This window comes from Telopea speciosissima, chromosome 11 (assembly GCF_018873765.1).
Source record: "Telopea speciosissima isolate NSW1024214 ecotype Mountain lineage chromosome 11, Tspe_v1, whole genome shotgun sequence".
Classification (NCBI taxonomy): domain Eukaryota; kingdom Viridiplantae; phylum Streptophyta; class Magnoliopsida; order Proteales; family Proteaceae; genus Telopea; species Telopea speciosissima.
The window spans coordinates 3,975,095-4,002,439 of record NC_057926.1 but is presented as its reverse complement, the minus strand read 5'-3'; the positions used below and the strand labels follow the sequence as shown (position 1 = coordinate 4,002,439).

The window sequence follows — 27,345 nt, the reverse complement described above, 5'->3', positions numbered from 1 at the left end:
CTGATGGATAATGCTATGGTCAGAAACAAAGGTTTCCAAACCACCATACATATACTCCCCACTTTTATCAGAACGGACAATTTGAATATGAGTTTGAAACTGGGGGTACACCAACTCATTAAAATTTTTAAACGTGGCATAGACATCACTCTTTTGTTTCAATTGGTAAACCCAAGTAACTCGAGAGAAGTCATCAATGAAAGAGACAAAGTAGCGGAAGCCACGCAAAGAAGTAACGGGGGAAGGTCCCCAAACATCAGTGTGAACAATGTGAAAAGGTGAAATAGATCTATTACCAGTAGATGGATAATCTGTCTTACAACTTTTTACAAAAAGACAAGATTCACAATGAAAAATATGATTGACAGGAAAAGAGGTAAATAAATGTGGCAACAGTTTCCTCATAACAGAAAAGGAAGGGTGTCCCAAACGACGATGCCAAAGCAAAATATCCTCCTGTGTACGTCCGCCATCTTGCCCACACACATACGATTGAACTTTCGCAACAGGGGAGGCACAGGTGTCCAAAACATATAAGCCATCTGCTTCACGTCCACTGCCAATCGCCCTCTTCGTCACCAAATCCTGAAAGAGACAATGGGTAGGAAAGAAAGTGACAAAGCAGTTCAAAGATTTAGTTAATTGGCTAACTGAAAGGAGATTAGTAGCAAAGTTTGGAACATGAAAGACAAACTTCAAAGGTATAAATGGAGTAACCTGGACATCTCCCTTACCAGAAATGGAAGAAAGGGAACCATCAGCAATTTTTACCTTATCTTTCCCAGAACAAACAAAATAGGAATCATAAAGCTGAGACCTACTAGTCATATGATCAGAGCAACGGAAGTAGTGGTAGTAGCAGAGGAGGAACCATCCATGTGGGCTACAATTCGGCGAAATGCAGCTATGTCCTCCTTGGAGAGAGAGGATGGATCAGACTCATGAACTCCAACATGGGCCCTCGGCCCATTCTTCTTCTGTCCTTTCTGCCCCCAGATGAAACAGAGGATGGCTTCCTGTGAAGATCCCAACAAAAATCCTTCTTGTGCCCAGGCTTGCCACAATGGTCACAAGAGAATCTACCCTTACCAGCTCCCTTAGTGGAGGGAGTACGCTCCTGAGGAATGGAAGAAACAAGAGCAGAGCGCTCAACAGTGAGAGTGGTCTCCATAGCACCCCTACGGGTCTCCTCACTCTGTAGATAACCACACACCTCCTCCAGTGAGGGAAGACTGGGTCGGCCAAGGATCTGCACCCTTAAAAGTTCAAATTCAGGGTTAAGACCTCTAAGAAGGAACAAGACCCTCTCCTTCTCAAACAACTGATGAACTTTGGGCTCATCATCAGGATACAACTGGAGATCTCTGTAGTGATTATACTCCTCCCAAAGTCCCACAACAAGACTATAGTATTCAGAGATGCTTTTATCACCCTGTCGCAAGCTAACAATCTGTTGGAGGAGTTGATAAACCTTTGTAGAGTCTCCCACCCTATCAAAAATACGAGCAACACTATCCCAGATGTCTTTGGCAGTCTCCTTGCTCATAAACCTTCTTTCAATCTCCAGCTTCATCGAAAAAATAAGTCAAATCATCACAAGGGAGTTTTCGGTTTCCCATTTGGAGTACTCTGGATCAGTAGAGGGGGGAGTCTTAATGCTCCCAGATATGTACCCCAACTTCCCTCGACTCCGAAGAATCAGCTTCATAGATCATGACCAATCCAAGTAATTTTGATTGTCAAGCTTGACAATGGGAAGTTGAACATTTGGGGTATCATATGACAGAGATGGAGGCAAGGCTGTTTCAACATTTTTTTCACCCATCTTGACCTTAAATCAAACACTTGGAAGACCCAAACAACAGCACCTCAAGCAAAACAACTCCTCAAAAAACAACAGTCAAAATAGGAACAAACACTGACAAAAAACTTGAAAAAGCTTGTAGAACCTCACACGATCATCAAATAGCAGTGGAGTAAAAAGGAGAAACCTTCCTTACCCAAAAACGAAACTGAGTAGCCCAAAAAATCCCCCAAACAAAGCTCTATTGAAGAGCTTTTTTCAATCAAGTACCCTGGCTGGCAGAAAAAACAGGCAGAACAGGCCTGGCCAAACTGTAGTTCTAACCCTTTGATGCTTCCAAGAGACTTGAGATGATACAATGGGAAGAAAGAGGACTTCCAAACGAAACTAGAGCATTTGGTTGCTCATTTGGATTCCAAACAAAGAAGAAACAGATCTGTGAAGATACTCTAGAGTTTTCTTCAAACAGCAACAAGAACCAAGAGAAGAAACTAACTCTTAGCCTTCCAAAGAACCTTCTATCACCTTCAAACTCCAGGAACAATATGCTCTGATACCATGTTATGGTTTAGAGTAGAAGAAAAAGAGAGAAAAGCTCCAAGAGAGCAAACACGATTTTTGGGTGGTTCAGTTTTTTTTGTTTTTTTGGTCTCAAACTAGAGATGAACTAGTTTATATTGAAAAGAATAGATAATTACACAGAGGCCCTTGGCCTTATACAAAGAACATAAAGAACATATAAAAGATGTGGTTATATACAAATATTCCCCCGAACCTACTATTCTTAACAATGATTTGAGACTAAAATTTTCCTCAATGCATAGTTATCAAGGCGGCCAAGGCATTGGAGAAGGTTCAAAATTTAGGAGACACCAACAAGGTGGACCAAGGTGCTTGGACGCCTAGGCGATGCCTTGATAACTATGCCTTAGTGTCGCTGCCAGTGACAAACTGACAACAATGTCATCCACATAAAATAAGAAGGGAAATCTTGGATCCAAATCTCTTGATAAAGAGAGTGTGATCAACATTGCTTTGGGTGTAGCCAAAAGAGTTCATTACACTGTGAATCTTCTAAACCAAGCTCGTGGGGACTACTTTAGTCCATACAAGGCACGTTTCAGCTTTGTATACTTTTCCATGGGTCTTTGGAGTAGCAAAACCAGGAGGGATATCTAAATAGACCTATTTTTCCAGTTCCCCATGGAAAAGTGCATTTTTCACGTCCAACTGCTGCAACCCCCAGCCAAGGTTAACTACACATCATAAGATCACACATATAGTGTTCATCCTTGCAACAGGAGCAGATATTTCCTAGTAGTCAAGACCATAAATCTGCATGAATCCCCTAGTGACCAACCTTGCCTTGTATCGACCCACAGTGTCATCCATATTTTTGTTTGACTACAAACACCCATTTCCAACTTTCTGTCTTCTTCTCAGGAGGGAGGAAAGACCAAGTCCCAAGTGCCATTTTTTTCCTAGGGCCTACATCTCTTCAATCATGGCTGCCTTCCACCGTGGGTCTTGGAGAGCTTCCTGCTAGTTTTTAGGGAGAGAAACAAAAGACAAAGAAGAAACAAAAGAACAGTATGAGGGGGAAAGAGACTCATACGAATCAATGGGAGAAATAGAGTGTTGCGTACAAGCTCGAACTCCTTTACGGACAGCAATGGGAAGATCTAAAGAAGGGTAAAAAAAATGAAAGACTGTGGAGAGAGCTTACTAATCGGTGGTGGATCCAATGCAGGAGGATTTGGTTGATTTGGAGCAGCTATGGTGGTGTCTATTTGCTTCCCACAAGCTCGATGAGTATATGTATGGACAATGGGAGGAATAACAACAATGGGTTGAGCTTTCCCCCTGGATAGGAGACTCCCCCTAGATAGGAGTATTATCTTCACCAACAATAGGAGGCATATTAGGCATATCTTCACCAAACCATGGCGACTCACCCCCTTGATGAGATGCCGGAGAAAAATAGGGTGCAACTTCATTAAAAATAACGTCTATAGTCACATACATGTGGAGGGTTGGTGGATGGTAACACTAGTAGCCCTTCTGGGTAGGAGAATACCCAACAAACACGCATTTTAAGCCACGCAGTTCCAATTCTTGGGATGTTGATGGTTCCGACCGTAACAAACGCATCCAAATACCTTTGATGGAATAATGAAGGTATTAGATCCCTAGAGAACCTGGATAGATGAGCGAAAATCAGGAACCCGTGTAGGCATTCAGTTGATCAAATAGGCAGCAGTTAGAACAGCCTCACTCAAATGTTGTGGTGGAACATGCATCTCAAACATAATTGCTCGGGCCACCTCCAGTGAATGACGGTTCTTGCATACATCCACCCCATTCCGAGCCGGTGTGTCAACACAACTGGTCTGATGGAGAATACCCTGAGATGCAAGATATGCCTGGAATGCCCCATCCGTATACTTCGTCCCATTATCACTACAGAGAACTTTAAAGGTGGCATTAAATTGGGTGTGAACAAGGTTGTGAAAAGATTGAAAGTAGGCAAAAACCTCACTCTTGTGGTGCATCAAATAAAGCCAAGTGCAATGGGTATGGCAATCAATAAAAGAAACAAACCATTTATACCCAGAAATAGAATTACTAGGGACAGGGCCCCACACATCCGAATGGATTAACATAAATGGAGAAACATTTCTAATATTTAAATTGGAATAAGGAGAAAGAGTTTGCTTGGCTAAATTGCAAGCATCACAAAAAACATCCTTTAGGTTACAATTTGAAAATAAATTGGGACAAGTACAACTTTTAACCAAAGTACCCACAGGAGGGTGACCTAAACGTCTATGCCCAAGAAGTAAATTAGGAGAAACTACGGGAGCGGAAGCAGAAACGGTCTGATGAGCACGACTAGGAGATGAAGCAGCTTCGTCGAGCAAATAGAGACCACCATAAGCCCTACTAGAGCCAATTGTTTTCCCCGTTACCAAATCCTGAAAAAGACAGTGAGACCAGAAAAAGTCACTTTACAATTAAGGTCGGAAGTGAGACGACTAGTAGAAATAAGATTTGTAGTAAAGTTAGGAACATGTAAAATTGAATTTAAAGTCAGAGTGGAGTACACGTGATGGACCCCTTCCCAGAGACAGAGGAAAGAGAGCCATCAGCAATACGAATCTTGTATTTGCTGGAACAAGGAGAATCTTTAAAGAAAAGGTCATGTTGTCAGAGGCACCGAAGTCGATACTCCAGGGACGGGAAGCAGTTGATGCACAATGACCAGCAAAATAAATACCTAGGGAAGAAGAGTCCGAGGGTACCAATGTGGAAGAGGAAGCGGAAGCAGGGCTGGCAAAACCGGATTAGTCCAACTTGGTTACCAATTGACGAAGAAGCTTGGTAAGAGGAAGGGGCAGCACCAAGTAGAGAATCAACTACAGTAGCCGCTATATGATTTGCTGAAGGTTTCCCACGACCACGGCCTATGTTAGAAGAGGCAGTGGGATGGCCATGAAGCTTCCATTAAAACTCCTTGGTGCGTCTTTCTTTCCCACAATATTCGTACTTGATAGGGTCACAGTCAGAACGATCACTAGGGCTAGAAGGTCCACTTTTGGGCTGTATGGGAGGACCAGAAAGGAGGGCCGATCAGTCCTAGGGAAAGGGAGGCAGCATTGCAGCTCGACGGTGGTCCTCTAGTTGAATCAATGAGTATGCCTCTTTCTAAGTGGGGAAAGGATCCATGCTAAGAACTTGGGCACGGATCCGGTCATACTCCACATTAAGTCCAACAAGAAAGTCATACACCCTGAACTTATCTTCATGTTTCTTGAATTTTATAACATTGGTAGGGGTAGACGTCTGGAAGATATCATAGAAATCCAATTCCTGCCACAAACTGTGTAACTCAGACTAATATTGTGACAGGCTGAGTTCCTTCTGCTTGGTCTCATGAAGTTTCTTGCGTAGTTCATAGACCTGTGCATCGTTCCCAACCTGCAAATAAGTTTCCTGAGCAGCCTTCCAAATTTTACAGCAGTGTCCAACAAGAGATAACCCCCTAGCAAGTTGGGGTTGCTTACTACTGAGAAGGTATGACTATCCAGGGAGTTAGCAGAACTCCACTGCTCCTGTTCAACACCTTCAGGGGTAGGTTTCTCTTTCACACCAGTGAGATAACCCCAATACCCTGGGGAATCGATGGAGAGATAGCAGGATCGAGACCACATCAAGTAATTGCTCCCATCCAAACGAACGGAGCATACAGGTAATGTGGGGAAGCCGTCATGGGAAACACGAACTTGCCCTTTAGTTCCAGATGTAGTAGAAGAAAGTTCCGAATTGTTTGCCATTGTATCCCACGGGAGCACAAAGCCACAAAGCTGAAGAAGAGATGCTAGAACATCAACCAATCACCAACAAAAAATCCACCAAGGGAAAAACAGTCTTTGAAATCATGAAAAAAAGGCTGGAAAACCAAATGGAGGGAACAAACAAGCCCTTGGTGATGGAGAAAAGCACCACTGAGGGTGCGGAAGGGTGGGAGGCGGTAATCCTGCCTCTCGGTGGCGCTAGAAAGGGGAGAGAGAGGCGCCGAGAGAAACCGAGAGGGAGGGAGGTGGTAGAAAGGTGGCGGTGCTAGTTAGGTGGTAGCAGCGGCGGCGGCGGCTATGTGGTGGAGGCGTTGGGAAGAAACCGAGAAGGAAAAAGAGGAGAGGGGAAGAGAGATTCGATTAGGATTGGGGGTCCTTGGGTCAATTCTGTTCTGATACCATGATGACTTTGGGAATTGTGACGTGTCTATGAGCGACAGCCCACCTTTATTTATAATAATAAGATATGAGTACAAAGACAATAAAGCCCCTAGGGCAACACAAAATAAACCTTAAGGACAAATATACCATTGAGCCCATATTACAACGCTCATCTTTCACAGTAATTGGAAACCCCTAATCAAGTATTGGAACTACTCTAAGAGTACTTTGTCAGGATTTTTGGCTTTAAATACATCTGCCGAGCCCCTTCTAGAATGGAACAGCCAAAATCTTAATAGAAACCTAGTAAGAGATTTTTACACTCAAGTCAATTTTCTGAAATGTACACCAGAATTATAATTAGGGAGATGGACTAAGAAGACCAAACCCTGTACAAACTGCACTGGACCAGAATTCAATGATCAAAATGGCGAAAGCAGCATTTCCACAAGCTTCCAGACCTTCCAATGATCTCATGTACTAGAAATTTTTTATTACACGTAGGAATCTATCCTAATGAAATAACATATGGAGCTGGCGACCATGACTGGAGGGAGCTCAAAAATAAAATAGACCATAGAATTCAGAAGGCTGAAAAATTCAGACTATCAACCATTTAGATTTGTTGTTGTTTCACCCTTGCGTAGTGTCATTTTTACTAAAATTGGTCACTGGTCAATGTAGCATTTGAATTAGATGGTCAAGATGCTAGGTTTGTCATTTTCAGACAGTGTAGACTGTTGGCTGAAAGTGTGTTTATAGCGGAATGTTGAAAAGGATTTATTTTCATCGGCTACACCCTACATCAAATAAAGTATTGTGGATTCTACAATAAAATACGACTTGTTATTAACTCTTTTCCGACCTGAAATAGGAGCAAAAATTGTTCCTGTTTACCAGGCAAAATTTTCCCTTCTTGTCTAGTAATATGGATGTGCAAATATCTTCATACATCATTCATTCTATTCTAAAAATTAGTTCCTCGAAAAAGGTCTGGGACTGTTCTGAGCTTGTCTTGACTCTTGACATTGTTTTCTACAGCTATATTGTTCTGACAAATCAGACTACCTATGAACTTGTGAGGAGACGACGAATACCATATTTAAGGTTAGTCTTGCATATTTTATGCATTGTATGCATGTGTGTTTTCATATTTTGTGCATTGAGTGCATTGTTTTCTTATGTTTGCTTTCAATGACTGATATGGAGTAGATAAATACATCGTGAAAATGTATCATGACTACATCACTGGTCTTAGTGGAACATAAAGAGTTTTTTCCATATTTAACCGAGACACTGCTTGCATCATGAAAATATATCGTGACTGCATGTGCTGGTTGTAGCATAGTTGTCAAGGCGTCACCTAGGCGCCCAGGCTCTTTCTTGGGTCCAAGGAGACAGCATGCCTTGTCGACACTTAATGAGTGTACATTGATCTATGTTTGTTGTTATGGTTTTTTAGATGAATATGCTTATTTATATCCTATGCTTTGTTTATTATATGTTGGTTTTCTCATATTAGGTCATTACTAACATAATTATATCATATTGCAGTGAATCGGCTTCTATGTTGTATATCAGTATAATTATATAAGATTTCATTGCTATATTACATAAGAGTCATGTACTGCATGGTTAGGGTGCCTAGGCAACTTCTTGTCGCCTAGGTGTTCCTCCAACGTCTTGGGTGTCAATTGGTCCGGTTTCAATTTTTCGGTTCGGTTCATGATACAACATATACAAACCAAAACCGAGTAATTTTCATAACTTCAAAACTGAAGCTGAACCGAATTGGTTCGGTTTCTGTATTTGGTTTCATTCGGTTTGTAAATGGTCTCTGTAATTTGGTTCGGATTCGATTTTAAGTGGAAATAATCTGCTGAAACAAATAAAGTTAGGAAGGAAATTACAACCTTATGTAGATACAGTCCAACGTCAAATCTGGTATCTTTCAACTCTTTTTGCATAACTCAACAAAAAAATCCCTAGTACTTTTATTTCGCACAACTCAACAAAGGAACATGATTGTAGAGTTTAGTATGGTTGAGGTTCGGTTCAAATCGATGGTTTTTTGTCTAAAACCGATCAAAATGAACTTCCACTTTTCAAAACCAAACCCAAACCGATTTTTTTTTTTCCCGATTTGATTCGGTTCAGTTGTAAATGGCCAGTTTCGGTTCCGTTTCTAAATGGACACCCTTCTTTAGACTACATCCGACGATGCTTTTGAGTAAGATGAATCTGCCTTTACTGTCCCAATGAGTAAATAAGACGAACGGTAAGGTCAGAAAGGGCAATCCGACGAGTCAGTCAGTGGAAAGGCGAACTTTGGTCGATCAATGCTTAAAAAAAATTATTATTTTTTGGTCTCACAATGAGCAAGGCAACGAACCAAGAGAGCTGATCGTAGACCACCGATGATCCGGGAAGGAAGTGAATTCTTTCTTTTTGAAAGAAGGATGGCGGGTGGGTATAGAACCAGAATAGGAGCAGAGGGGAAGGGAGGGCTGAGAGAGATTGAAATACCACCAAGGGCTGGAATGGAAAGAAGGTACTGCAATCTAAACGCTAGGCATGCGAAAGCCTCTGATCGTAGACCACCTTGGGTAAGGCTTTTCTTGCTAGGTCAAAAATTGTTTGTGGCCCTATTAGGGTGATGCCTATCCAATCTCACTGGCATTTCAACAGGGAAGTCATGGTTTGGTTGTCTATTTGTGGGTCCAATCTTAGTATCCACACTGGCTCTGTCCCGGTGCATCGGGTTCCACTTTAACATTTGCGTGGATATGAAACATTATTTGGCTAAATTTGCTCAAATTTCAAAATTTTCACTTATAGGGCTGTTGTGATGAACTTTGAGAGATTCTTCAGGCAGAGAATAACCTAGTCACCATATGTTATAGGAACCAAAGTCAAACTACTACTTTGGGTGTTCTATTTTCCAATCTAATGCTTAAACCAATGGAAACGTTCTTAAATAAGCAATCCCTATTACTTGTCTTTGATGACACTTTTTAACATTGGTGTACTATTAAAATATTTTCTTCATTCTTAATACATATTTAATTGCTTTTATTGAATGTTGTGTTTTCTAATACTAAATTGTGTGTAGAATAGCATATATAAGCGAAAGGATACCGGAATATACAACATATAGTACCAACCAAGGATCCAAAGCCAAATTACCATTTTGGGTGTGTTTTTTTACAATCTAAAGGTTCAGATATGTTTAGAGATGCTTAATTAGGGTTTTCCTGAAGTTTCAGATCAAATTATAGCCATCTGTCCACCAAAATGGCCAACCAAAATATACCAGATTTCGGTCAAATTTCGACCGAAATCTGAATATTTCAGTTTCGTCCTAGGTTGAAACAAAAACAACAATGAACTCAGCCTTATCCCAACTTAATGGGGTCGGCTACATTGATCCAACAAAACAAAGTAGGGAAAACTGAGGTCTAAACAAAAAAAGGGGAACGAAGAGATGGGGAAAGGGGGATGATAAATGAGATGAGAAATGAAAAGTAGAAAAATGACAAATGAAAGATGGAAAATAAAAAGAAAAACGAAGGATGAAAGATGAAAGTAAGAGGAAAGAGGCACAACCCAGCTAAATGGGGTCTGCTACATGGATCCTTGCCCTCCAATAAGCTCTATCTGAGGTCATACTTCGTACAAGACTAGACTATGCATGTCCTTCCTCACAACTTCTCCTATGGTTATTTTAGGCCTGCCTCTAGCTCTTTTAGCTCCTTCAATCGGATATCACTCCTCTTTACTGGGGCGTCTCAGATCAAAAATTGAAATCTCGAACTATGGGCTGAGCTGAAAGGTTGATTGACAGTCAAGCATATGCATTATTAGTTTATTACTGATGACTTAGTGTCTGCCTGTAAGATTTGTTAGTTTGCTCATTCTCGATATTTTGTTACACATTGTCAACTTCTGTACATAAGGAATTTTGAACTACTCGAAAAAATAATTTATTTATGTTTTCTCATTTACAGAGGGATTCCAGAGAGGGTGTATCCTTTCAGTAAAGGCATGTGCAGAAACCTGTACAACTTCTGCTGTGCTCGAAGCAGCCTATATACCATTGAACCATTGCCCACATCACAGGAGCTAGAAGAGAAATCAAGACCATACACATGCGTGGATGTTTTGAAGTGTCGCTGTTGCTAATCTTTAGGCTTTGGATGGTCATTTGTAATTGTTTCTACTCATTTTGTCTCTTCTGCAAGCTTGAATGATTCATGGTTTGCGTGGTGGCTGTGGTATATGTTTTCTCACATGGTTTTCTTCACCCTAAAGCACCTGTGTCTCCGTGAATGTGCTTTTTGGATAGGTTTCTGGTCCTAGCAAGTACGCTGAATGACTCCTTATGGCGGTTGTCTGATGTTAGTGGTCTCAATGCAGTAAGTAGCCTTTCACTGAGTCCAACTAGTTTCTCCATGGAAGATTGAGTGGAATTGTTTGACGAGTAGAGATAGCACATCTCAGAGGAACATGCGGAATTCAGGACCTGTCGTTTGATGGGTTCTGGAATAGCTCAGAATGGCCTGGAATTAACACAACCAGAGAGTCACAGTTCAATTATATTGTGCAAGCAGCTTGAACTAATTATTTTTTTGGGTCATTTGCATAATTTGAAGTTCATGTATTTAAGCTGATTTGAGTTGACCTTGTAAGTAGGTTCCATTCCATTGGTGGATCCTTGTTCTTCTGCTTCAGGGTCTGTTAAATTTCATGAATCATTTCATAAGAATTCTTCCAGGGTTTGATGGTTCCAATGGCACTTGATCAACATTGTGGTGTTGTTTTATCCATTCAATTATGTTCTCTAAAGCAATTTCGTAATGCACCAATTATTTCGTATTCAATATGTTGTTTTTCTATGAAAATAAAATTGAAGGGAGAAAGAACGCTACCTGGGTGTGTGTGGTATACCTGTATCAATACATAGGTGCATGAAATGACCACCACGCCCCCATTGAAAGGCTGAATTTTCTGGTGGCACAGGCAGGTCATTTTGCGTGCCCCTGTGTCTGCCCACAAGGGCAGCGCCCTACACACCTTGAAACTCTGATAACTCAGGGGAGATGTATTAATAGGGCTGATTTGAAACCTTGAGCAAAGGCTTCCTTCATGGCTAATGATGCCTTAAAAAAAAAAAAAAAAAAAAATGAGGGCAACTTAGCATAGACAAACTCAATTCGAAGGGGTTTGCACCCTACACGATTAAGGTGCATGCCCGTTCGTAGGGAAATATACAGGTGGAGGGAAACTCTCATACCACAAAACTTGCAAACCCAAGACCAAACCGATGACTTGCAGAAGCTAAGATACTAAACAATCACCAACAGCTGTCTAGAGTAGTTGGTGAGCCGTGGTGCGCTTTATGCCCATGCTCACCAGGAGGTCTTGAGTTCGAGTCTCCTGGCTGGCACTACCTATAGCCTGTTGGTCCAGTAGGCCATAAAACCATTGTGTGAACTTTTCTTACATGCTCTATACTTGCCATTTATGTGAACAACATGTTTTAGCACTATCACCATTGAATATACTAGAAATCTTTTGGATATAATGTCAAATCTTCTAAGTTAGTCAAAGAGAACATTTATAATGCATCGTAAAGCGATTGGTCTTCATAGGATGAGATGATATTGCCGCTAAAATCTGAATGAATGACGTATCACCGACAGACTTGCACACCACCTTAAACTCGAGAGTGAGCACAAGAGAGGGATAGAGTTGGACTCCGATGGCTCTCCGATGCTTAAGTTAAAATCCAAACAAGAAGATAAGAGTTTGGACCTGTAAGAGAACAATGGTGAATGAAACACTGTTGGATATTGTCTAGAGAGGTTACCTTAGGATTCACCTTCTTATTTATAAGAGAAATGGTGTGTGAATTTAACTTCTTAGTATGGCGGTGGAGAGTATAGGCCTTCTAGCTTGTTGGCGATGGAGTGTCTAGGCTTCTCTACTAGTGGACTGTTCGACCAAACCTTTCCACGAGAAAGGAAGTGCACCCATGCTTTCTATGTGTTAGGAGGAGCACCCTGGCATCTCTGACGAACTACTACATTGACCTTCTATACCTATATAGTAGAAGTCCGAATGCCTTGTTATAGCTTTGTCACGTGTCCTCTTGCCATAAGTGGACCAATTTTAGGTATGCCACATCTTAAAGTAATTGGTCTTCATTGGGTGAGCTGATTTTGCTGATATTTTTGTATTGAATCATAGCTTATCTTGATTATCAACTACACGTGTATCAATTTTATCAAGAACTTCATACTCTTGTCCACATTGAAATTGAAATTGAAATAACATGTCTTCCTAGCTATGATTTCATGAAGATGGATAATAATGGTCCATAATATTCTTGTAAGACAATGGACTTTCTTTGATTATGACTCCTCTATTTGATATTCTTGCTTACACACAATACATATTTTAATAAGATAGTGATTTTTAATATGAAAAAGTCTAAAGTCAAATTATAGAAAAATAATCTACATGTGTCATACTAAGGGTGATGGAGAAGTTTTCTTGGGAATGCATCTAAAGAAAATAACTTCCATCTTTGCAATCCAATACTTCCACTCATTCTAGAATGAAGTGTAATAAAATCCTAATATATCAAAATCACTTTTTTTCCATGTTCACATTGAACAACTACCAATATTAGAAAGAAATTCTTCCAGTACAATCTTTTACCCATCCAAGCCAATCGAGTAAAAATGTAAAAAAATAATTTGACAATGGTAAATGAACTGGGAAAAAAATTCTATTTTTGAAAGGCTACTAAGGGTTTTTTTGGTATCATTTTTATTTTTGTTTATGACTTATTTAAAAGAATTCAATACTGAAAATCATTTTCATTTAAAAATGAAATTGTTTCGTAACCATTAGACATAGTAGGGTATAGAATGAGAAACTGTTAGATAATTACCTATGCGTAAATAATTTTGGGATATAAACACTGGCGTTGTATAATGGAATATTACCCACCATCATCTTATTGAATCGTTGGATCACATTCTTTACTTCTCAACCATTAACTTTGTCAGTTGTTATAACTACTCTCTCAATTGTGTAATAAACATTGATTCCGATGTTTCCCAGTTGAGGTCGTTCCTATTTTTGATCGATCCAGAACAGTGTAAATCAAATCAGGTGGCTCCGACCAATTAGATAAGTGTTGCGGACTCGCGGCTATATGTATTGAGATTAAAAAAAAAAAAAAAACTTAAAATAAAATTCAAGCTATAATTGAGAATTACTATATTATATGTTAGCTGCATTTAACCTTTTACTACAACATCAAAATTCATCCCAAAAAAAAACTTCAACATGAAAGCTAGCTGCATTTAACCTTTTACAAGATACAACATCGTAAAATTAGTTTTTCTTTCTAATTTTAAATTTTGTCTTTATTGATTGAGCATAACTCGAATATATCCCGATACGGTTCAATAATAGGAAAGGCCTGTTGGTGATTGGTTTTTATCTTGGAACTGATTCATATTACTTGGATTGTAACATATGAGACATTTACAGTCTTAAGGGGAGTGACCGATGGCACGACTCAGTTTCATCAAATCTCATATCCATTACAATGTTCTGTTGCAATAGACGAAATCGTAATTGTTTGTTAAAATATTATTATATCATAGTAAATAAAGTCTTGTTTCTTATAGAGAGCAAGGATCCATGTAACATACCCCATTTAATTGGGATAAGACGTGACATACAAAATTCAATGTTGAAAAGTTCTAGAAGCGTGGACACATGCTCAACATGCAACAACACGATACACATGTGTCACCATTATGTACATAAAAGAAAAATGATGGAACCAACGAAGAAGAAAGAAGAAGCATGGATAGGAGAAATGGAACGCTCTTTAGTCTTTGTTGGCTAAATCGTCTCAGGCCTAATCTTAAGAAGGGCACCTTCTCTCCCTAGGAAAAGTGTCTCATTCTCAAGATCCACGCCAAGCTCGAGAAACTGACCGGAGCCATTCCGTGGCCGATCCAAGCTGATTTTGATCGGAATTGACAAGGACTGATTTAAATCCCAATTCTGTGTTTTCTAAACTTGTTAGGAATTGAAATATTCCTAGAGGATTTTTTTTTAAATTGCTTTGAGAACTTGTAGTGAAGATTCAAGAAGTGTTATCGAGGAAAGAGACAGGTTACATGTAAATGGAATTAAAGGACAATGACATAAATAGAAAGATTAAAAATCATTTAAACATATTATTTGTGAAAGATTAAAAGAAAAAAAAAAGAGTATTTACATAAGGGAAAATCTTATTGTAACCACAACGGTAAACTAAGAAGTTGTAATTTTAATTTTTTTTGTTATTTTAAGATAATAATTTCTTTTCCCAATGAAGGTAAATTCTGTCATTTCACACGAATAATGTATTAAAAAAATTTAACATTTTGAAAATTTTTCTTTACCCTAACATTAAATAAATTTTGTTAACATATATGTGTTATTTTTTCAAATATCACAAAAGCATTTATTCTATCACTTAGACAAATGATATGTCAATTCTAACGGCTGGATATCGACGATATGGTTTGGATATTCTTCCAAATATTACAAAGCATTTATTCGATCATGTGTACTAGTACTCTATGCGTTATTGTGCCCTCTCCCAACTTTGAGTGATAATAAACAGTTTAGATTTGAAGAAAGATAAAAATGGATAGCTTAGATTTGTATGTGATTTTCATAATTATCACCTTCCATTGTTACATCTATAACCTACCCAAAGAAATTTTAAAGTATCTTTTTTCAATACATTTGTTTGTTTGGTCTTCCACAAGTTTTAAACTCAAGGCCTCGTCCTAGGATAAGGTTCATCTAATATAATGAGAACCCAACAAAGTTGTGATTCTATGCAAAAAAAAAAAAAAACTCATTATGCTATCATGCCTATGTTGACAACGGCAACGACAACAACATATTGTTTCTAATAAAACAAAATAATGAAAAAATTTTAGTCCCAAATTACTTAGAGAGTTAGGTCATACAACAATTAAAAAAAAAAAAAAATCATGCTATTGTACCTATGTCGGCAATGGCAACGACATCGACAACGACATGTGGTTTCTAGTAAAATAAAGTAGTGAAAAATTTTTAGTCCCACATTGATTAGAGAGTAGGGCGAAGTATTAAAAAAAAGACTCATTATGCTATCGTGTCTATATCCGCAATGAAATCTATAAAAAATCAACAAAAGTGAGTCATATTCTTCTAGAACTAAATCTAGGAAAAATCAATAAATGTGAGTCATATTCTTCTAGAATTAAAATTTTGGATTTGGTTATTTGCAATTGACTGTAATCTCCTGCAAACAAATCTTTCAAGGTCAATGACTTTCTAGTTCTAGGTTACAAAGTCAAGGGTCCATTTTTAGAAAATGAACTCATTATATGGTCCTGATTTGGCCTGGGCCTGGGCCTGTCGTTGTCACAAACCCAAGTTCAGGCTCAGGCACAAGAAAGCACTTATCTCTCCATTGTCGGCAAGGAAAGGAACCACAAAATTACAAATTTATAACTTTACAGCTGGATTTAAGCAATATTTGCTTTATTCCCTACCGTACCACTTAAAGGGTACTTGTGGGGTCCATTCTCCAACTATAAATCACGGCATCCCAGCTGTCCTTTTAAAAATTATGACTACCCTTAGCTGGCAGTATCTCTACCTACCTTCTCTTTATCTTTTATAAAAGCCAAAAACTCAAATTCCAAAAATGTCCCTTCATAGAAAAAGACTGAAATACCCTCTCTAACATATTAATAAATCAATGGATGACAAAATTTCACGTGTCTTTGAAATTTGATGTTTCAATTTCACAATTAAATGAAAAGAAAGAAAGAAAGAAGGAAAGAAAAAAAACTAAAATGATGAAAAAAAAATATATGAATTCCCCAAAAAAAAGGGGAAAGGATAAAAAGGTCAATTTACAGATTTACCGTGATTGTAACCATAGTAAGAGAGATACCATCTAACGAATTTCTTCAATCCAGTCTGTAAATCTGTGGTAGGTTTATAACCGAACTCATTACGCGCCTGGCTTATGTTAGCATGCGTAAACGGCACATCTCCGTTACCTGGCATATCAATAATATTCTTTTTCGCTTTCATCTTCAAATGCCTTTCAAGTATCCCAACAAGTGTCGGTACCGTTACCGGCGAAGTATTCCCAAGATTGAAGATCCGATACGGTGCCGGTCCACGTTTCTTTCCTCCACTACCCGTACTCTTTCCCGCCGTATCCAACGATCCTAAACATCCTTTCACGATATCATCGATATACGTGAAATCTCTCGCTAGATCAACCCGGTTCTTACCTCGATAAACAGTGATCGGTTTCCCTTGAAGTATGTTTCGGGTGAAAGAGAAGTAAGCCATATCCGGTCGACCCCATGGACCGTAAACCGTGAAGAATCTTAGACCGGTTATAGATAAACCGTAAATGTGGTTGTATGTGTGGGTAATTTCTTCACCGGCTTTCTTTGTTGCAGCGTAGAGACTCGCCGGTTGATCCGTCCGGTCTGACTCGGAGAAAGGTACCTTCTCGTTGAGTCCATAAACAGAACTCGAAGAAGCCCAAACCATGGCAGGTTGAGGGTTTGCAGATTTGCAGGTTTCTAATAGTGTTACAAGACCTGCAACGTTGCTGTGAATGTAAGAACCAGGATTCTCCATTGCGTACCTTACACCAGCTTGAGCAGCGAGATGCATAACATGAGTAAAGGCAACGACATCGAAGAGCTTTGCGAGAAGACGAGCATCGTTGATATCTCCTTCAACGATGAAGACGCCATGGCTGTTCAGAAGAGCTTTTCGAGCTTTTTTCAGTGATGGGTCATAATAGTTGTTGAAATTATCGAGACCCACAACGCCATCACCGCGTTTCTTAAGAGCAAGAGAAACGTGAGTTCCGACGAAACCGGCGGCGCCGGTTACTAACACCGCCATACCACCGGACCTACGGATCTGAGCGGAGGTTCTGACTTGTTTCTCCCATTGGATTCCACCCCAAGAAGCAGCAAAATAACGACTACCTGAATCGACAAAGCTTTGGAAACTGAGATAAGAAGCGGTGAGAGCGATTAAGAAGAGAGCCCAGAGGAACATAATACTTGTTGAAGCGAAACATCGATGGAACTGGCGATTGATTGTGTGGGCTCTTTCGATCTTCACCTTACCAGGAGTTGATGGGAAGAACTCATCCTCCAAAGAACGCATTTCTTTTTCCGCCTTTTGGGTTTTCTTCTCTGTAATTTTCGATTCTCTATTTGGGTTTTCTCTGTTTCTGAGATTGAGATTGAGATTGAGATTGAATTGAGAGAGAGAAAGAAAGCAGGTTGCAGAGGAAAGAGATTGAGATGTTGAGAGAGGAGAATTACCCTTTTTTCTGCACCTGCTAATTGCGGGAAGAGAAGAAAGGGTTATAAATAAAGAGAGTGGTAGACCACAAGAACAGAAATGGAGACGCGTGAAGCCACCAACGCGTTAACGGACGGCTAAAAAGAATGCTAAAACAGCCAAACCGGCCTTCTTTTACTGACTTCTCTGTTTGTTATTATTTTTCCACCACCTTTTATGTATTGACTTAAATAACCCACTTGAGAAAGGTTGAGTTAGTAATGGAAGAAGAGGGTATTTTAGTATTTTAAGTTTTAAAATTAATTTTTTGACTTTATCTTAACCTCAAATGCTGAGGATTTGCTTTTTTGGCTTTTAATAAATTATTGGAAAACAATGATGGAAAATGGATGAGACTAGAGAAAGCCACAAAGGCACAGAGAGTGAGAGAGAGAGAGAGGACTGGGGAGACCGAGAGAACATGGGCGCCGGTTTTTTTAAAATTTAATTTATTTTTATTTTATAAGGGGTGGCTTGGCATTTAAGTTGGAAAAAATGGGGAGAACGAGGGATAGGGGTGTAAATAAATAGTCAAAATTCGTTTCCGTATCCGTGTCCATATCCGTTTAGTACTATTCGAATTCGTCCGAAAGCTAAACGGATGCGGATGCGGATACGGATAGGTTATAGCTATCCGAAAAGCTATATTTACATATAAACGGATAGAATATCTGATCCGTATCCGTGTCCGTATCTGTTTAGCACTATCTGAATCCGTCCAAAGGCTAATCAGATGAGGATGTGAATATAGCACTATCCGAGCCGAATCCGATCCATTTACAACCCTAACGAGGGTGTGGATTATTTAATTTATTTATTTGATTTTAGTAGGATGTAGGGCATAATATGATCAGTTGAAGCTACCCTACTTAAGGGTAGGGATGTAAATGGATAGTTGAAAATTTGGATTCTCTTTAGGGTATCCATATCCAGTTAGTGTATTCAGATTTGAATTTGGATAATTTGGAACATAATTTATCTGGTTTGAATATATATATCTTACTAATAATAAAAAATTAAATAACTAATGATCTTGAGGGGAAGTATCGGCTAGAAGAGAGGAAGGTCTAGGTTACATAAGTTAGGGAAGTATATAGAAAATCCATATTCAATTAGCTTCTGTCACCATTTAGCAATATTCGTATCCGGTCTAGGAATATCTGGATTCGATCAAATCCAATCTGTGTTCGATCTGTTTACATCTTTACTTAAGGGTGTCAATTTGAACTAGAATTGAAAACTGTCCCAGAATCGAGCCGCTAAAATCTAGAACCGGATCACCCAATTAATAAACGAGACAATTTGGGGATCTTATTTTGGAACCGATTTATAAACTAGATGGGACATTTCTTGAACGACTTTCCATTGGTTCTAGGACCAAAAGACCAATAAAAGAAACAGTTTGAATCGGACCTGCCAAAACAAGAATTCAATTTTTAAGTATTTGGTGTGTATGCTCATGAATGGACATTTGAGTGGTCGTTAAGGCTTTGTTTTTTTGGTAAGAGAATTGTTGTAAGCTTAAGAATAGATATTTAGTGATTTGTATGCTTATATATTCGATTACTTACATATTTTAAGAAAGTATTTTGGAAATTTGAAATGAAACAATGCTCAAAATCATTTGGATCGGACCCCAATATATGGGTCGGATCCCATTTGAAACTTTAATAAAGCGGGGGGGGGATGGGGTGGTTCTTTCGGACCAAGAACCAATTAGAGAACATTTCAATAAACACCCGCAAACTTAAAAGTAAAAACCTTGACTTAAAGAAAAATTGATATAATTGGATGTTGGCAATAGAGTCGCGACTTCTGGGTTATATGTTATTTATTCTCTCTCTTTCGCTCTCTCTCAATTGTGTAGATATGCCCATTCTTTTTATTTTTTTATTTTTATGGTAATTAAGATCTTTATTGCAATAAGGGGCTAGAGTAGCACATGGCTTCAGGATTATACAAATCAATCAACCATGGAGTGAAAATAAGTCAATCCATCTTACTAGTCAGAGAGTAAGAGACAGGGCCTTTCAAGCTAGGGAGTAACTATATTTGCCCCTAGAAATATGAGAGAAGGAACAAAACACAAATAGAGAAGACATCTGTCTTAAATTGTATGATTTGAGATGGGTAGAGGGACAGGGCGAGCAGGGTCTTTAAGCATATAGATTAACTCAAAACTATTTGACTTGATCTGAACACGAAGCCAATCCTCTTCCAATGCTCTAAGTAAACCTGCTGGAACTGCCAGAGTTTCTCCTATGAGAGCTTTAGCAAAGATCAGAGGAGCACAGGCCACAAACCACTCTCTGAATCCACGAAAACAACAATATCACAATTGAGCTTCAACACTCCGATCTGTTAGGGGGGGGGGGGGGAACCATCTGGACTGGGATACCACTGTGGAGGGAGAGGAATGACATTGGCTTGTTTTCTTGACGCTCACTACCCAGAATTCCTCACATGCATGCTCTTTGTGCTTTGCTGATAACCTCTATAGGGAGACCAATCCTGATTATTGAAGATCAAATCATTTCTAAATGTTAAAAAATGTATAGTTTGCTCTTTTTGGTAGAGTTGTATGTTGATGACCCTTGTTACTCATTCTATTTTTTTATAGGGTTCATGTTCTCTGTGCTGCAGCGCAGGCTGCGTCCAGATACATGGGCCTGCCACTCAAGGGGGCAGGGTGATCATTGTGCCCACCCCCATGTGTCTGGGCGCAGCCTGCCACCCCGACACAGAGAACATTCTCCCTTTTTTATATTGTGAAAAACTCTCTTTAAAAAAAAAAATATTTTGAATTCCTTTATACATCACCACTTTTGTCTGCTTCACTTTTACGTTGGTGGTAACCCAAGTGTTCTTTTTACTTGAGATTTAACTCTTCTGGTTGGTGAGTCGGAGTGGAAAAATGGGTTGGACTTACTGGACTTTAAGAATGTGAGACTGTACAAGAATCGGGTTGGTAACTCAACAATTTAATTAATGATGTGTTTGGTATGTATTCTTAGAATGCATTCTAGATTGATTTCACATGTTCGGGTGATAAAAACAACTAAAAAAATTGACTGAAAATGTTTGTTTTAGCTCCTTATTAAAAATAAGGGAGAGGATTTGCTACACAGACAATGTACGTAGTAGTTTCTTGCCTTGGAAGAGGGGCATTATGGAATAAAAACATTAAAAATAGGAGGGCATCTTAGACATTTTAAAGGGGGTGTTCTACAGTACTCTGTCTTATGAGACAGGTGTCAGACTGCCAACATTCAATTTTGAAATTAAGTTGACGTTGTACAAATCTTTTATCCTAAAAATAAACATTGCTGAACCAATTCATTGTATCATTTTTATTCCAGATTAATTTTCACAATGGTTCCTTAGAATGAAAGGAATCCAGTATGGCATGTGATATCTATACATTTTTTTGACCATGATGGGGTTGGGATCTTGTTATTGGTGAAGCTTGATTTGAGTTTAATCTAGGAAGTATTGTTCACTTTTCCCCAACTACGGTGATTTAATTTACTAGCAATAGATTTATTCTAAAAGACACTATATATAGGATGTCATCTTGCAAGGAGGTGTGTGTGTGCAAGGGCTTGTAATTTCTTCATTAGAGTAGTGGAAGATCGCTCTACGGTGGACGTAGCCCTTTTTGGGTGAACCACATAATATCTTTGTGTTATTATTATTTTGTTGTGTTGTTAATTCTTAAATTAAAAATCTCGAATCCTCCAGGGGGTTAGGCTTTACTCCACAAGGGATCAAATATGGTACTTAGGGTTGCAAGTTTGGCCCTATCGACCCGAACCCGCCCTGAGCCCGAACAGGGTTTGGACTATTTCTGGCCCTGAGGGCAGGTTAGGGCCAGAAATTCTTGGTCCTGAGTCAGGGTTGAGACCTCGGGCTCAGCTCGACCCTGATTTTGACCCTGATTTTTAACCCTGATGGACCTGAAGAAAATTCTTTATTTATTAAATAATAGAAGGTATTATACATATAAAGAAGTGGATGGCGCACATGATAGTTTGTGGTGCATTAAAGCTAATTGCTATAAGGAGATCTTGGGTTCAAGCCCTCTTTCACATCTTCCCTATATTTGTTATTTTAATTTGCTTATTGTAGGACCAATCATGGCGGGTTTGGGCTTGGGCTAGGCTTGGCCCGTCAGGGTCAGGGTTAGGGTCAAGGTATTTAGGCCCTAAGTCAGGGTCAGGGCGGGCTGAGCCCAGCTAAGAGGACTCAGGGTTGGGCTAGGATTTTAAAAAGGTTGGCCCAACCCGACCTTGTTGCAGCCCTAATGGTACCCATAGGGTTCCACTTTTTGAAAAACAAGTAAATGTGGACTTAATGTCGTTAAAAGACGTAGTTCTCCAAAGGGAATAGCGAACCACCAGGGCAAGCCCTAGATCGACGCATGATATGATTCAGAAAAACGTGGAGTGGAGTGGAGTGGAGTGGAGTGCTTGTGAGATGGGACCCGCCAAATGAAAGAGAAATGTACCAAATACGTACTGTCTCTCTCTATCTATTATTAGGAACTAGGTAGATGTAGAGAATTTTCCTTCAGTTTTAGTTTAGTTTTGTTTATGTCACGAGACCAGAGAAAATGTGAATAAAAAAAAAGGACTGCAGTCCTTTAATTCCCGAGAAAGTATATTAAATTCCCATGCCCAGGTTTAGGTAAGGAAACTGCCGAGAAACTCGTGTGGTGTGGCTTATTCATTATTTGGATATTTGATTGGGTTTTGCCTGCAATGTGTCGGTGGGAGCATGAGTGTGTATATTTATGGAAAAAAGCATTTCTCACGCATCTCTCTCTTGGTGCTTACTGTTTGGAATATTGGAATCTAAATAACCACTTTATCCCTTTTTTTAATATTTTTATGGGCAAGACATCACTGCTTGGTTGTGTAGCCCTTGCATTAGCACGGGAAACTATGAGAGTGTGTCTTGAAACTTAACATGGATGGGTTTTTGATTTCAGGAGGGGTTGAGATGTAATTCCATGAACTCCTAGGCTAGATGCAAGAGCCACATTACCAAGCAACATTCTTTTTCCTTATTTTTATTCTTTATTCTTATATATTTACGGGTTCATGTATAAGGAGCCAATTTCATATTCATCACAATTTGCCACATCAGCCATCATGGTTGAATTCGTTCCCTATACAAAAATAGGGAATGGTTCCTTAAAGTGAACTTAAAAGATAAAAGGGAAAAAAACCACGATGTACGTGGTACTTGCACCCAAACACAGAGGAACATAAAATGATCGCTCCAACTCCATGAAGAATTTAGTTTGTCTCCAGGGAGCCCAACACGCTCAGGGTGCTGGCAGTCGTTGGACTGTGCTGCACACATCCCTAGGCATGCGTCAAGATGTGTGCGACACAGCTCAGCCGCTGGATGTCCCCTGGCAGCACCCTGGGCGCTCGGCTCCCTGGAGACGCTCCTGATCCCTCTATGAAAGGCAAAAACCTCACTCTGGTGGATACTTCCGCTCATGCTCCCATTCGTAGGGGCCACATTGCCTTTCAAGGAACCTTCTCCCAAGATAAAATTACCGAAATGTCTTCAGATTCTGATCAAGGAAACCCTTCAAAAAGGTAAGCTTTTAATTGAAACTTTCATGTATGTAGACCTTATTTTACCATGTATTTAATGAAATAACAATTTTTTTTTGTAATCTTATAAACTTCGGAGAAAGTTTTCTTCCATTGAAGTCAAATGTTCACCACACCATTCTAGGGTTCTCAAACCCCAATAAGGCGTTATTTGAACATGTCTCGATGAATGAATTCCCATTCACCCTGGCTGAAGGAAAACTCGATCCTAAAACTTAAGACTCACTTTTTAATCACTTGATTTACTTATTTAGGTTGAAATTTGAATGGTGAAATGGGTGTGAAGGGTTAAAAAAATTCCATCATATCTATGTCTTGGTTATGAATATTAAAAAAAAACAGAAAATACGCGCTTAGGCAGCACAACTGGCTTGCTAGTGTTTGGTTTTAACTCGATTTTACTTATGATGCTAATTTTTAATAGTGGAGGTTTCAATTATTTTTATAATTTTAATTTTTAATTAGAGTCAACTTCGAAATTTTTTTTTTTTCTAAAATTAGAAAGAAAATTAAGAAACTAAGTATGGCACTACGGATTTTTTTAATTTTTTCTGTGGTGAAGAGTGGTATTACGGATTGGAAGCCAAGTCAGATCATTATGCTGAATCATTAGAATCATAAAATATCAAGCAACCTAGTTTGACCACATATATTTTTAAAAAGGGTTGATGTTCCCTGTGCTGTAGCCCAACCTATGCCCAGACACATGCGCCTCCCATTTAGGGGGGTAGGGTGGTTATTTCGTCCACCCCCATGTGTCTGGGTGCACCCTACGCCCCCAACACAGAGAACATTTGGCCTCTTAAAAATAAGAATAGAGTGTGGTTTAGTAGATAGATAGATCCTGGGACTACTTATATTGGATGCATGGTACCCTTAGCTAAAAAAATGAGCCTTCCAATTGGGAGCACAAGGAACATACATGAAATGATCAAACATATTTTTCGATTCAATAGAAACCTAAAAAAATGAATATGGTATTCAAATAACGAAAGATATGTAAAAAGCAGGTCCAATTACGCCTATTCCTAATCTTATGAATCCCATCTCAATCACTGCCCCGAACAGTCCTTGTAGAAAGCTCCTTGCATTCGGCCTCGTATGTTGATATTATAATTCCAACATCCATAAATCCCCAAACCAGAGAATGGTTAGAGATAACTAAAGACGGCCACCCAGAATCACCAGATTAATCATTGAAAGTACCAAAAAAAAATCAAAAGAGGACACTCTCGTGAATAAAGATCGAGTATCTCAACTTATTCATACATAGGAACATCTTAAATTTGACATTGAGATCTGTATTCATATTTGATCGAGAAATCCACAGATAGACTACTATTGAGATCTGTATTCATATTTAATTTGACAATCGGTAGGGGAAAGATATGATAAATCATATTAATCTAAAGCATGGTCCTCCGCTCCTCTACAAAATGAAAAATCCCCTCCAGCGTAGGGATCACGGTAGCGTTATTCTACCCTTATTTTAATTATTGTTGGAATTTTTCCAAATAATAGATGTGGGATTTAGTCCCACATCGGTTACGGAGAAGTGTTTCCATTGGTTTATATATGCTTATGTGCTATTATCACATGTAATGTTTGGAAAGGGTTGTATGATGCACTTGCGAGTGAGGATGGTGACCGTCCGTGCGAGTGCGTGAGGCGCAATGTGGCGCACTATGTCGCCTAAATCTTTGCGAGATAATGGTTAGGTTCCAACCATTGGATTGTGTCTAATCAAAGGGATTTGACCGTTGGATAGGATTCAGTCTAAGATATAACAAAAAGTACTTCTCTGATAGCTTGAAGAGGTTACTGATTCTGCAACAAGTAATCTGATTTATCTTGGGAGGCAGATTTTATCTTGGGAGGCAGATTTACTGCAACCCTTTGCAGGAATAGGAGGGTACCTCGTTCGACTCAGGCCATCTTTCTATCCTCTTCCTTTTGATTCCAGTTTTCTAACAATTATAAAAAAAGGTTTCCGAGATAGGAACATGTTCAGATGGAAGGGTACAATAACCATCAAACTAGAAAAAAAATCTCCTATCAAATTGGTAGACATAGAAAACCAAAATTAGCCTTCCCTGTAATACAAAAATATAATAATAATAATAATTAATTACCCACAAATTTTCTTTAATTATCACTATGTATTGGACATATGATATGATCTCCTTTATATTAACAATTGTTAAATTATTTCTCAACCACTTGAGAGATATTAAATTTTTTTTTATAATATTATGAAGTTTCATAAATAGAGGTGAAAATACATTTGGATTGAAATTTATTATATGAGTAGAGAATGGTGTGAATACAGATCATTGACATTTAAGTACCATTGGGGTACAACATATATAGGACCACCATATATACAAGAGTTGTTGGAAATAAAGTAGAGAGAGAGAGAGAGAGAGAGAGATGTTGAGAAGAATCTCTAACCACTCCAGGTTTCTTAATATAGAAGGGCTGTCGGGACCAATGTGGAAAAAAACGTGACTGCCACATTGAGTTTTCCCTTAAACATCGCAAGGCATGCATGAAAAGATAAGTATGCAGTTACCATTAGGAATTTTTTTTTGGGTAATTGGGAGCTTTACATATATATTTGATAGAAGGGGAGATCGAACCGGGGAGGGGATAAGATACCAGTCAAGAGACACGGCTCACCAACTGAGCTAAGCAGTTGTTGGTACCATTAGGAATTTTCTTTTTTGCTTTTTTCGATAGATACCATTAGGAATTTTGATATACTAGTAATTGACTAATTGGACCTTGTGCCTAGTCAGCTATATAGTTTTTTTTTGGAATTGGGAGTTTTTATATATAATTTACACTTTTTTAGGGGGGGGGGGGGGGAGGATAGGGAGGGGGAAGGTACTACCCAACTAGTCAAGAGACTTGAACTCAAGAGGCATGAAGCGCACCACGGTTCACCAACTGCACTAGGAAATTGTTGGTAGCTACATAGTTTTTGTTTTACCAAGAGAAAGAATTTAAGCTCTTATAATTTATATCTAAGCAACGGTTGTTTGCATGTTAGTCTTCAAATTAACTCAACTCTAGAGGACATGAAAGCGGGTCTTTAGGAATGCACATTCTTATTTATTTATTGTTTTATTATTTTTTTTTTTTAAAGATCAGATTGTATTAAAAAGGAAATAAAAAAATATGTACAAAAATTAACGACTAGGCATATTGTTGGAATTTTTCAAATATTGGTGTCCCACACCAAATGTGAAGAAGTAACTCATTTGACTTATATATGTTTGTGATCTATTATCACATGTTATGTTTAGAAAGGATTGTATGGTGCACTTGCAAGCGAGGACGATGACCGTTCCAGCACGAGGCATAATGTGGTGCTTTGATGGCGTACTTTGTACTTAGACGCCTTATTCTTTTCGGATCCGACTGTTAGATTGTTGTCTGATCAAAGGGGATGCAATCCTTGGCACAAATGTTGAGCCCTCTGACTATAGCCCATCTGAATAGCCATGAGAGCCAATAGCCATGACCCATCAGAACAGCCATATGGCCCAGTGGATGTGACCCATCCGAAGAGCTTTGTGGGCCTATAAATAGCCCACGAAATCTGTCAGTCATAATAACTTTTTCTTTGTTTAGTTTCATGTGATTACTGTCTCTGCAACCAGTAATCAGTCCAGCCTGTTTTATCTTGGGAGGTAGGTTTGCTGCAACCCTT

The 27,345-nt window shown here is 39.0% G+C and overlaps 2 protein-coding genes across 2 annotated transcripts in view; one reads left to right on the top strand and one right to left on the bottom strand.

The window, feature by feature from the left end:
• Nucleotides 1–10,978, top strand: part of LOC122645965 (protein S-acyltransferase 10) — a 63,429-nt gene extending 52,451 nt beyond the window's left edge. Inside the window, exons 10-11 of the mRNA XM_043839393.1 lie at nucleotides 7,582–7,647; nucleotides 10,548–10,978. Of these exons, the coding sequence (XP_043695328.1) occupies nucleotides 7,582–7,647; nucleotides 10,548–10,722 (241 nt within the window). The 3' untranslated portion in view covers nucleotides 10,723–10,978. The remainder of the gene's footprint in view (nucleotides 1–7,581; nucleotides 7,648–10,547) is intronic.
• Nucleotides 10,979–16,476: 5,498 nt separating this feature from the next.
• On the bottom strand, nucleotides 16,477–17,883 carry LOC122646271 (UDP-glucuronate 4-epimerase 1). The gene has a single exon (XM_043839793.1). The coding sequence runs from the start codon at nucleotides 17,818–17,820 to the stop codon at nucleotides 16,525–16,527; it is 1,296 nt and encodes a 431-aa protein (XP_043695728.1). The 5' UTR covers nucleotides 17,821–17,883; the 3' UTR covers nucleotides 16,477–16,524.
• Nucleotides 17,884–27,345: the final 9,462 nt, after the last annotated feature.

Excerpts from the sequence above, each read along its gene's own strand:
- LOC122646271 (XM_043839793.1), bottom strand. The coding sequence starts at position 17,820 with ATGCGTTCTTTGGAGGATGAGTTCTTCCCATCAACTCCTGGTAAGGTG.